The 12,495-nt window shown below is 48.8% G+C and overlaps 1 protein-coding gene across 2 annotated transcripts in view; it reads left to right on the top strand.

Moving 5' to 3' along the window:
* The window catches only part of LOC115080047 (C-terminal-binding protein 2), a 71,479-nt gene that overhangs the window by 18,445 nt on the left and 40,539 nt on the right, over window positions 1-12,495 (top strand). For both annotated transcript variants that reach the window (XM_029584077.1, XM_029584078.1), the window contains exons 6-8: window positions 11,077-11,283; window positions 11,428-11,642; window positions 11,998-12,128. In XM_029584077.1, coding sequence (XP_029439937.1) covers window positions 11,077-11,283; window positions 11,428-11,642; window positions 11,998-12,128 — 553 coding nt within the window. The remainder of the gene's footprint in view (window positions 1-11,076; window positions 11,284-11,427; window positions 11,643-11,997; window positions 12,129-12,495) is intronic.

Here is a 12,495-nt window from a genome sequence, read left to right as displayed (position 1 = left end):
CCTTTTCGCCAAAGTTTGTGCTTCTTATACACAAAGCCTTTTTAGCCCATCAGGCTGCAGAGCGGTCTGGCGCTAAGTGGAGGATGTCGGACACCCCCCTTAAGAAAGAGACCCAAGTTGTGGGTGTGCTGCAGGGGCCACTAGGGTCCAGAGGGCCCTTGGCACTTCTGAATCTGGGACCGCTGAGGAAGGTTCCTCGGAGGATTCTGATTGGGACCTGCCATCTGGGGGTTGTTCTCCCGATGTGGACCACCCTCTTTTTTTCTGTAGGATCCAAAGGAGAAAGTACGAAAGATTCAGGTGGTGGAAGGTGATGATCCCAAGCTTGTCCACCTTTTTCAGAGAGAAGAACTGGGACCCCTAATTCTGCCGCTTCTGCCTGAATTGGGCATTTCTGTTCCACAAGCCCAGCCTGACCAGGAAGATGTAGATCTGGTCATGACCGGCTTGAGGGGTCCAACCAAGACTTTCCCTTTTCACAAGTCCGTTAAGGAGCTGGTGGTCAGGGAGTGGAATATTCCAGAAACTGGCCTTAAGGTTGGCAGAGCCACGGACAAGCTCTATCCTCTGCCTGAAGATTCCCTGGAGCTCTTGTGAGTGCTGAAGATGGATGCTTCAGTTTCGGCGGTCACGAAGAGCACCACCATTCTGGTGACAGGTGCAGTGGCCCTAAAGGATTTGCAGGACAGGCAGCTAGAGGTGCATCTTAAAAAGATCTTCAAGGTGTCTGCTCTTGGCATCCACGTGGCTGTCTGCAGCAGCTTTGTGCTCTGAGCCAGTTTAAGATGGGTACAACAGTTGCAAAGTAACAAGGATTTGTTGCCCCAGGAGTCTACTAAACAGGCGGAATGGCTGGAGGCCGCGGTCGCTTATGGGGCTGATGTATTGTACGACCTCATTCACACCTCTTCTAGAACTATGATATCTTCGGTCTCGGCTAGGAGGTTTCTGTGCTTGCAAAACTGGTCAGCGGTCGACTCGTCGAAGGCTCAACTAGGGGCATTGCCTTTTAAGGGCAAACTTTTGTTTGGAGAGGACTTTGTGCAGTTGATAAAACATTTGGGCGATAACAAGGTGCACAAACTTTCAGAAGACAAGCCTAAAGGATGCAAAGGATCCCTTGTCCGCTCTTGTTTTCGGGGGCAAAGGTGTTTCCGCCAGAGCAGAGCTCCGAGTGGTGTCCAAAGGCAGGCCTTGGGGAGGTCGCAGTCTTGGAACTAGCCATTTTGTGGCCACAGAGCGAGCCATGACGGCACTAGCCAGGGTAGTGGCAGGCTCAAACCAGTGCAATGAGGCGAGGCTGGTCCACCCCTCAGTCCCAGTCATCAGGGGCCGTTTGACTCCATTTTATGAGTGGGTCAAAATCATGATGGACCAGTGAGTTCTAAACGTGATAAGACAAAGCTACGCTTTAAAATTTGCTCGGCTGCTCAGAAATCTGTTCATGAGATCTCCTTGCACTATAAGGGAAAAAAGAGTAATTGTGCAGCAGACCATACGTCGACTGCAAATGCTGGGAGCTATTGTTCCCAACCCTCTGGACAAGAAGGGAACGGGGCGTTATTCCATTTATTTTGTGGTACCAAAGAAGGAAGGGACTTTTCGTCCGATTCTGGATTTAAAGAAGGTAAACACGGCTCTCAGGGTTCCCATTTCAGGATGGAGACTTTGCGGTCCGTCATAGCAGCAGTACGCAGCAGGGAATTCCTGGCTTCCTTGGATCTGATGGAGGCGATCTGCACATTGGAATTCATCCAGATCATCAGAAGTACTTCTGGTTTATGATCTTGGGGAAGCCTTTTCAATTTTGCACCCTCCCATTCGGTCTGGCGACAGCCCTGAGGACCTTTACCAAGGTAATGATGGTTGTATTGGCAGCTCTCTGAAAGGAGGGCATGCTGGTCCATCCGTATTTGGAAGACTGGCTCATCCGAGCGGAAGTGCTTTGCAGGCAGGCAGTGGACGTAGTGTTGTTGTCTGAGAGCATTAGTTTGGATAGTGAACTTCTCCAAGAGCCAGCTTTCTCCTTCTGGGCACACGTTTCAATACCTGTCTGAGAGAGGTATTTCTCACGGAGGAGCAAATTGCCACGCTACAGGCTCGTTTGGAATCTGTTAGAGGCCCGAATGCCCCGGGTCTGGGATTACTTGCAGATCCTCAGTTCCATGGCCTCGACCTTGGAGCTGGTTCTGTTGGTGTTTGCTCATATGTGACCTCTTCAGAAGGCAATGCTATCCCGGTGGGATACGATGTCAGAGCAGTTCCATCTTCCACTGCCACTTACCGAATCTGCCAGGTCCAGTTTGTCGTGGTTGCTTGATCTGGACCATTTGTCAGTGTGCAAGCAGATTTTCTCAGTCAGCAGCAGTTAGATCCTGGAGAAATGGGAGCTTTGAGATGAAGTGATGTCCCTCATTTCTCACAGGTGGGGAATGCCTCATATGGATATGATAGCAATCCAGAGGAATGCCAAGGCATTGCATTTCTTCAGTCGCAGAAGAGAGCATGGAGCGGAAGGGTTCGATGCCCTAGTTCTTCCCTGGCCTCATGATGTCCTGATCTACGTGTTTTCTCCATGGCCTCTGGTGGGCAAGGTTGTAAAAATAGCCGTCCACCCAGGAAGGGTGATTCTCGTAGCTCCAGATTGGCTGTGAAGGCCTTGGTTTGCAGATCTGGTCAATCTGGCCCCCCAAGGCTGGGCCACCTACAGAATCTTCTGCGGCAGAGGCCTATATTTTCGGATCAGGCAGATCACTTTTGTCACCCGGAGGGTGTTATTTCTACTCTGTTGCATGCTCATAAGACTTTTGCTTCTCTTGCATATGTGTGGGTTTGGAGAGTTCGAATCCTGATGCATAGAGCAGGAGGTGGTCCCCTGTTGAGTTTTGGTGCCGCAGATTCTGGCTTTCTTGCAAAGAGGCCTAGCGAAGGGTTTATCCTTTAGTTCCCTTAGGGTGCAGGTCTTGGTCTTGGCTTGCTTGCTGGGCAAGGTTCGGGGACTCCCTCTAGCTGCACATCTGGATGTGGTACGTTTTCTCCAGGGATGAAGCATTTGTGCCCCCCTGTTCATAAGGTGTGTCGTCCTTGGTCCTTAAAGTGTTGTGATAAGTGCCGTTTGAGCCTCTTAAGAGGGCCACCATAAAGGATCTCACTTTGAAAGTGGTGTTTTTGGTGGCGATTTGTTTGGCCAGGAGGATATTTGAGCTTTAAGCTCTGTCATGCAAAGATCTGTCTTTGCGGATTTCGGATTCTCTTTGCGTATGGTCCTGGCTTTTTTGCCAAAGGTGGTGTTGACGTTCCACTTAAATCAGTCAGTGGAACTTCCAGCCTTTCCTGATCTGGAGGTGGGGTCTCCTTATGCGAAAGAGTGAAGACATCTGAATGTCAAAAGGGCTTTGTTGTGCTATCTAGAGGTTGCGAACAGTTTCAGATTGTCTGATCGTCTTTTTGTGCTGTGGAGTGGTGCAAAAAAGTGGCAGAAGGCTTCAAAAGCCACAACTGCAAGGTGATTGAAGGAAGCTATCATTTCCACTTACATCTGTCAAGGTTGTCCTATCCCGGAGGAGTTAAGGGCTTTTTCTACCTGGTCTCAGGTGGCCTCCTGTGTCGCCACAGGAAATTTGCTGGGCGGCTACTTTGGAAGTCTTTGCATACCTTTGCCAGGCACTAACGATTGGACGTCCAGGCCTCAAACGTCGACAATTTTGGTGCAAGTGTACTTCCAGCAGGACTCTTGCAGTTCCATCCCAGTTAGAGAAGCTTTGGTACATCCCAGGAGTCTGGCCTGATCCGGGTACGTACAGGGAAAGGAAAACTGGTTCTTACCTGCTAATTTTCGTTCCTGTAGTACCACGGATCAGTCCAGAGTCCCGCCTGGTGGTGGAGAATACTGTACGGAGAGTCCGCTCGATCATTTATAATAATCTGAGGATTTCTGAAGAATAGCACAGGTTTCTCATGGTTGCTTGTTTTCAGAGACCAAGTTGGTTTTGATTCACATTTAGGTTTTTCCTCTTTCCTCAGCTCATTCTGGGGGAATTTAATAGGTTTAGTTATAATATTTTTGCTTGGGTACTGAGGAGCTGCAGGTGGCACACTGGATTAAGAGGCACTGTCTGCAAAACTTTCTCTGTCTCCATCTGCTGGAAGGGAGGCAAAACCCAGGAGTTTGGACTGATCTGTGCTACTACAGGAACGAAAATTAGCAGGTAAGAACCAATTTTCCTTTTTTTCTGTAGTTGCAAAGAAAATTCTGTAAAAAACAAGATATGTAAGAACATAAGAAATGCCATACTGGGTCATACCAAGGGTCCATCAAGCCTAGTATCCTGTTTCCAACAGAGGCCGATCAAAATATTGATTGATTGATATTAATTTATTGTTCAGAACCAGTTTCTGTTTTCTCTGTTAAATACTTTAAATGTAACAGGTTGTTGTAAATGTAAACCGGAGTGAAGGCAATCTCTGCTATACCTCTGTATATAAAAAAAAATGCTAAATAAAAAAAAATAAAGTGACATACCTGGCAAGTACCCAAACATTAGACAGATCACAAGCGACTATTGCTTATTAATTACCATCATAGCAGTTTATGGATTTATCCTCTAGGAACTTATCTAAACCTTTTTTAAACCCAGTTACACTGACTGCTGTAACCACATCCCCTGGCAGTGAATTCCAGAGCTTAACTATGCGCTGAGTGAAAAAGAATTTTCTTTGATTTGTTTCAAATCAACTTCATGGAGTGCCCCCTGTCCTTCTATTATCTGAGAGAGTAAATAAGCAATTTACATTAATTTTGTAGACTCTATCATATCCCCACTTCAAGCATAAAACTATACACCAGGAGCTAGTTTAGCCAGATGAAGTTCCTGCGTTAGGACAGAGTCCTTGATTGTGAATAGCCTGCTTACGCATTTAATTTTGACTGCTTGGCTAAAATGACTTCAAGTATATATATTTTTTTCTGACGATAAGCATGCTGAATTGGCCATTACATGTGAGTGATATTATCTGGTGGCACTGAACGGATTCAACTCTCCAAGCTGTAGAACATTGAGCTGTACTGAGCATTTGTGGGAATTCCTGCACGGGCATTGCCTTGTGAGTCTCCTTGGTCATTTTGTGTCTGAGCTAAAGCACGGACATGTACATTTTCCCTGTACGTACCCGGATCAGTCCAGACAGTGGGTTATGTCCCCCTTCCAGCAGATGGAGTCAGAGCAAAACTCAAAGGGTGGCCTCTTATAAGCTGGAGCACCCTCTCTGTCCCTTCAGTATTTCTCTGACTCCAGCAGATGAAAGGTGGCAGCCCCTTCAGTCTCCTAACACGATGCAGAAAGGATAGATTTTTCTTTACTTTCTTATTTGTCTTGAAGTATTTCCTTACTTTGGATGGTTCTCTTTGCTTAAAGCTATTTAAAAAAACCAAAAAACCAAAAAAAAACTTCTAAGTAATAAATTTCAGGGACAGTCTCCCTCAGATTTTAGGCTCTGGGTTCTAAAACTTGCAAGCTGAGCCTGTGGTACTTTTTTGGGGGTAAGTGCTGTTACTTTTTATCGTTTTCAGGTCACGATTTCTTCTGGGGTGAATGCTGGTGGTCCAGCCTCTCTCCCCACCCCACAACGACATAGTGCCCTGCCCTGAGAAGTCGCTTCCTCGGGGAAGTGTTACCAGTGAAGCGTTATTCCTCTGGCTCCAGGCTTGTAAGCCTTGTCTGTCAGCAGACGTTTTTCCTTACCCGCTTCTGACAGCCTGAATCTTTGCAGCTTGCCGGCACCTCCGATAACATGCCGCGCCCAACTCGTTGCTGCGCCTGTGGAGAGCCAGGATTGCGGCTATCCCGGGAAGGTATTTATGTGAGATGTCTCCCCGATGGGGAGGGTTCCTCTCGAGCGGCCGGACGTCCTAATGCGCGCTCACAGGCGCATCTCATGGCGAGGCCGGCCCCATTGCCGCCCAGCGCGGGAACGGTGGCCATCTTGGATTTCCTGCCGATGGCTCCCGCGCTCCCAGATGCCGACTCTGACCCTGAATCTCCACTGGACCTTTCTCCAGTGACACCCCCCCCCCTCCTGTGTTTGTTCCTTCGGTTCCTTCCCCTGGTCCATTTTCAACAGATTTTGTTCTGTTGTGGCATAGCGCATATGTGGCCAGTATGAGCCAACAGTAGGGCACTGCTGCAGGGCCTCTGCCTCCCAAAGTGCTCCTGTTGTCAGATCCTGCAAGCGGTCAGCCTTCTGGATCCCAGGATAGCCTTGCAGTCCCGCAGTCTGTGGGATCCTTAGGGGCCACTCAGCCTCTGGCCCCCCCCCCCCCGCTGCAGGGGGGCAGCAGCCTGTTTCCAGGATAAGGTTGGTACCACCTGTCACCGCGCAGGATTACCCAGATACAGATGATCTCTCTTCTCCCGTACAAATGGAAGGTGACGACCCACGGGTCCCTCGTCTCTTTCAAAGGGACGAGTTGGATCCCCTTATTCCTCATGTTCTGGCCGAACTGGACATAGAGACCCCACCAGAACCACCTGCTTCTGCTACATCATCCTGCAAAGGGGATCCAGTCCTAGCTGGTCTGCATCCACCTTCTCGAACCTTCCCTTTCCATCCTATGCTACTACAACTGTTAACTAGGGAATGGGATTCGCCAGAGTCTTCTCTCAAGGTGGGCAGAGCTATGGACAAGCTATACCCTCTGCCGGAAGAGTTCCTGGATCTCCTAAAGGTCCCTAAGGTAGACGCGTCTGTGTCAGCGGTTACAAAACGAACTATGATTCCGGTTACTGGTGGAACGGCCCTGAAAGTGGAAGTTTACCTCAAACGAGTTTTTGAGGTGTCAGCTCTAGGGGTCAGGGCTACCGTCTGAAGCTCTCTTATGCAGCGGGCAGGGCTCCGTTGGGTTCATCAAATGTTTAGTGCACATGATTTGCCACCCGAGGAAGCTCAGCAGTCTGAACGCCTGGAAGCAGTTATTGCATATGGGGCTGATGCTCTATATGATCTTCTGCGGGTTCTTGCCAGATCCATGGTTTCCGTGGTCTCAGCTAGACGTCTGCTTTGGCTTCACAACTGGTCGGCGGACTAGTCTTCCAAATTGCAGTTGGGATCTCTTCCATTCAAAGGAACATTGCTGTTCGGTGAGGATTTGGAACAACTGATCAAGTCGCTTGGGGAAAACAAAGTCCATAAGCTACCCAAGGATCGTCCACGGACCTTTAGGACCTTCAGATCTTCGAGAACTCGTTTCCAAGGACAACGCTGGTTTCGTCAGACAAGGCCGCCAGCACAGAGACCACCCTCCTCATGTTTGCAGTCCTGGTCTTCCTTTCGAGGCTGGAGAGCGGTCTGAGACAACCTCCCTCAAGGGTCTTCTTCCAAGTCTTTCCAGTGAATGCTTGCCGACCCACTCTTCCATTCCCAAGATAGGCGGTCGCCTGTTTCTCTTTTACGAGGAGTGGGTCAAGATCACTTCAGATCTATGGGTCTTGGATATTCTAAGACGTTGCTATGCTTTAGAGTTTGCTCGGCCTCTACGAGACAGGTTCCTCTTCTCCCCTTGCGGAAGCCTTCAGAAGCAGGCTATGGTCCAACAGACGCTCGACCGCCTCTTGGCCCTAGGGGCCATTCTGCCAGTGCCAACGACGGAGCAAGGATTAGGCCATTATTCCGTCTACTTCGTGGTTCCCAAAAAGGAAGGCTCCTTCCGTCCCATCCTGGACTTCAAGATGGTCAACAAGGCTCTAAAGGTGCCTCACTTTTGGATGGAGACCCTACGCTCAGTTGTGGCGGTGATACACCGGGGGGAATTCTTAGCCTCCTTGGACCTGACGGACGCTTATCTCCACATTCCCATCCTCAAGGCACATCAATGATTCCTGCGTTTCAAGGTCCTCGGTCAGCAGTTCCAGGCCCTACTGTTCGGGTTGGCAACAGCCCCCCACACCTTCACCAAGATAATGGTAGTGATGGCGGCTGCTCTGCGAACAGAAGGAATCTTAGTCCATCCCTACCTGGACGACTGGCTCATTCGGGCAAAGTCAAAAGAACTATGTCATCAAGCAGTGGACCGAGTTCTCAACCTTCTCTGCTCCCTTGGATGGGTCGTCAACTTGGCCAAGAGCAACCTTACTCCTTCTCAAACTCTGGACTTCTTAGGAGCACACTTCGATACCCCAAGTCCTAGGCACCATGGCTTCTACTATAGATTTAGCGGCATGGGCTTTTGCGCATATGCGTCCACTACAGAGGGTGTTACTTTCCCGCTGGAAGCCAGTGTCTCGGGATTTTCAAGCCTTCTACCGCTGCCAGACCTGGCCAGACACAGCCTGAGCTGGTGGCTCAGTCCTGACCACTTGTTGCAAGGAGTGGATCTGGAGGTGCCGCAGTGGGTGATAGTCACCACGGATGCGAGTCTCTCCGGCTGGGGAGCGGTGTGCCAGACGCAGTCAGCTCAAGGAAAATGGATGACGGTCCAGTTCTCTTGGCCCATCAACCGACTAGAGACCAGAGCTATCCGCCTGGCGTTGCATCGATTCCTCCCATTGGTTCATCGTCAAGTGGTGCGGATTCTATCCGACAATGCAACCACGGTGGCATACATCAATCGCCAAGGGGGCATGAAGAGCCAGCATGTCGCGCGGGAAGCGGACAAGCTGATGGCGTGGGCGGAACTTCACCTTTCCCACCTTGCAGCGTCCCACATAGCAGGAGTGGACAATATTCAGGTGGACTTTCTCAGCTGGCAACGCATAGATCCAGGAGAGAGTGGGAGCTCTCCAATGAAGCGGTGACTCTTCTCTTCAACAGATGGGGGGACCCCGCACCTGGACCTAATGGCGACCTTCCGGAATGCGAAAGCTTCTTCAGTCACCGAAGGGAACACAGCGCAGAGGGCGTGGATGCCCTCGTCCTTCCTTGGCCGTGAAATCTCCTTTTCTATGTATTCCCGCCATGACCATGGCCATGGGCAAGGTGCTGCTCAGAATAGAGCTTCATCAAGGGCCAGTCATTCTGGTGGTCCCGGAATGGCCACGAAGACCGTGGTTCGCAGACCTAGTCAACCTAGCAGTCGATGGCCCTCTCCGCCTCTGGCACCTACCGAAACTTCTGCGACAAGGTCCCGTATTTTTCGATCGGGCAGATCGCTTCTGTCTTGCTGCATGGCTTTGGAATGGCGAAAGCTTGAGGAAACGTGGCTATCCAGAAGCGGTCATTTCCACGCTCCTCAAGGCATGAAAGATGCCCACCTCCATTTCCTATGTCCGGATCTGGAAAGTATTCGAGTCTTGGTGCGCTTCCATGGATATTCCCCCACGTCGGGCTTCCATACCACATGTTTTGTCTTTCCTACAATGCGGTCTGGACAAGGGCTTGGGATACAATTCCTTAAGAGTTCAAGTAGCGGCACTCGGAGCTCTGATCAGCCATCAGGAAGCAGCTCCTCTATCTACACATTCGGATATAGTACGATTCTTACGAGGAGTAAAGCATGTCAAACCACCGGTTCACTCCTTATGTCCTTTGTGGAGTCTCAACTTGGTCCTTAGAGTGCTCGCCGGCCCACCATTCGAGCCCCTGCGGTGCGCTTCTCTCAAGGATCTCACCATGAAAACGGCATTCCTTGTGTCCATCTGTTCGGCGCACAGAATTTCGGAGATTCAGGCTCTCTCCTGCCGAGAACCTTTTTGCCGTTTCACGGACTCCGGAGTGTCCTTGTCCACAGTGCCCTCCTTCTTGTCCAAGGTTGTTTCGCTGTTTCATATGAATCAGTCTGTGGAACTCCCATCCTTCGCCGCCGAGGATCGGAGAGAACTCTGAAGGCTTGATGTCAAGCGAGTCCTTATGCGTTATCTGGAGGTCACCAATGAGTTTCGATTATCGGACCGTTTATTCTGTGGAGTGGGCCCAGGCAAGGACACCAGGCTTCCAAACCTATTATTTTGCGCTGGTTGAAGGATGTCATTGCCTCAGCATACATTGGTTGTCTGCCTCCGGATGGCATCAAGGCTCATTTGCTTCGTGCCCAAGCAGTCTCCTGGGCTGAGAGTAGCTCTGTCTCACCGCAGGAAATATGTAGAGCAGCAACATGGAAATCATTGCATACATTTGCAAGACATTATCGATTGAGTCTACAGCCTCCTGGTTTTGGCTCTTTTGGCGACCAGGTCATTCGAGCCGGGCTATCAGGGGCCCACCCTTCATAGGAAAGCTTTTGTAAATCCCACTGTCTGGACTGATCCGGGTACGTACAGGGAAAAGAAAATTATTCCTTACCTGCTAATTTTCGTTCCTGTAGTACCATGGATCAGTCCAGACGCCCACCCTCAGAATCATGGGTTTGGGACAGCGGCTCTCTTACTGCTGGTTACTACTGTTACTGCCAGGTGGTTCACGTTGCATGTTTCTTTCAATTTTTATTACACTGTTGATATGTTCAGCACTTAATTACAATTTCTTGATCCATCCAAAAGTTTTCTCTTGCTTTGATATTCTTAATACTGAAGGGACAGAGAGGGCGCTCCAGCTTATAAGAGGCCTCCCTTTGAGTTTTGCTCTGACTCCATCTGCTGGGCGGGGGACATAACCCACCGTCTGGACTGATCCGTGGTACTACAGGAATGAAAATTAGCAGGTAAGGAATAATTTTCTTGTCTCTCCTCTATTTTTTTCTTTAAACTTTGTTATTTCCTTCAGAAAACTTTTTTTTCTGCCTTGCCTCACTGCTTCTGCAGCCACAAAAACAGCACTTTTAAGTGGAGAGACAAGTCCATTTGGTACCACAGGATAACATTACCCACATGTAATGGCTAATTCATCCTGATATCTACAGGAAACACTGTTTACGGTAAGCAAACTTGCTTTCTTCTTCAGATACTGTAGCACATACTGAAAGGGAGAGGGCATCACTCTGTGCTGTGATGATCCCTGAGGGGAAGAAAGCATGCTGCTGCCTGCTCTGGGGGAAAATGATTTGGGAGAGTTTACTGCCTGTGGGGAAGAGTGCACACTCTCAGGAGAGAGAGAATATTCCCTTTCTAAATGAGGCTGTTTATCTGAACCTCTCGTCTCTCCTCTTAGGCATTGCAGTGTGTAATATCCCCTCCTCATCGGTGGAAGAAACAGCAGACTCCACGCTGTGCCACATTCTGAATCTCTATCGACGTGTCACTTGGCTGCATCAAGCCATGAGAGAGGGAAACCGGGCCTGCAGTGTAGAGCAGATTCGAGAGGTTGCTGGAGGAGCAGCCAGGATCCGTGGAGAGACTTTGGGCATTATTGGCCTTGGTAATACACCTTTTGAAATTTGCACTGGCAGGGCTATATCATTGGACTGGGGGGATGGATCCCAGTATTCCTTATAGGCTAGGTACTTGCCAAATGTTTCACAGATTTCTTTCAGTGAATGAATGTTTTTTAAATTATTTTGAGGTCGAGTAGGACAAGCTGTGGCATTACGTGCAAAGGCATTTGGCTTCAATGTGATATTCTATGACCCCTACCTTCCGGATGGAGTGGAGCGTTCTTTAGGGTTACAGAGAATGGGTACCCTACAGGACCTGCTAATACACAGTGATTGCATCACCCTGCATTGCAGTCTGAATGAGCACAACCATCACCTCATTAATGACTTCACTATTAAACAGGTGAGCACCTCTTACCAAGAGTAGCAGCTTGACACTAAGTTTTATACATCTAGATTGAGGTCATATCCAACATAGTCTGGCTTATCAGTAAGGTTCATTCTTGTCTTGATATGCACAAAAACGAACCCATTTGGAGACACTACCCCTGGACTAGGCAAGGGGATAAAGCAATGAAAGGAAAAAAATGCTGCAAATTTTTATCTTGCAAGTCATTTAAATTTTACTTGGTGCTACCTTTGCTTGTCTCTTCCTTTTTTCTTTTGCCTAGGTCTCTGTGTTTTTCAGTGTTATGCAAGACATATTTAACTTTCTGGGAGCTCAGGTTTGTTGCTTCAATTTCCTTTGACCTCTGTAGATGCGCCAGGGATGCTTCCTAGTGAACACAGCCCGTGGGGGTCTAGTAGATGAGAAAGCGATGGCGCAAGCTTTGAAAGAGGGGAGAATCCGAGGAGCTGCATTGGATGTCCATGAATCGGAGCCCTTTAGGTAGGGCCTACTTGCTTCTTCACTGTACTAAGTGTTTTTAGGGCTCTTGGGTTACTGGTTCCTTTCAAACGATCAGTTTCTTAATGAAAATGATTTCAGAGGTTTTAATTGTTTTAACTAAGAATAAGCATTTGGTTCAGTAGTCACAACATCTATAGTTATAATGAACAAAGATTTTCAATCTCTCTTTCTATTAACTCTACACTAAACCAGACCAATAGGTTGCGCTTGCTTTTGGTAGGCCTAGACGAATGCAAGATGGTGAAAATATCCCTTTTGTTTTCCACCGTTAGCGGTGATTGTTCTCTTGCAGACTCCTCTCCTAGACCACCTCCCTGCAGCAAAATAAGAGAAGCTATACATGTTA

This window comes from Rhinatrema bivittatum, chromosome 18 (genome assembly GCF_901001135.1).
Source record: "Rhinatrema bivittatum chromosome 18, aRhiBiv1.1, whole genome shotgun sequence".
Lineage (NCBI taxonomy): Eukaryota > Metazoa > Chordata > Amphibia > Gymnophiona > Rhinatrematidae > Rhinatrema > Rhinatrema bivittatum.
Note: the sequence above shows the minus strand (reverse complement) of the source record. Positions and strands in the feature narration are given on the sequence as shown.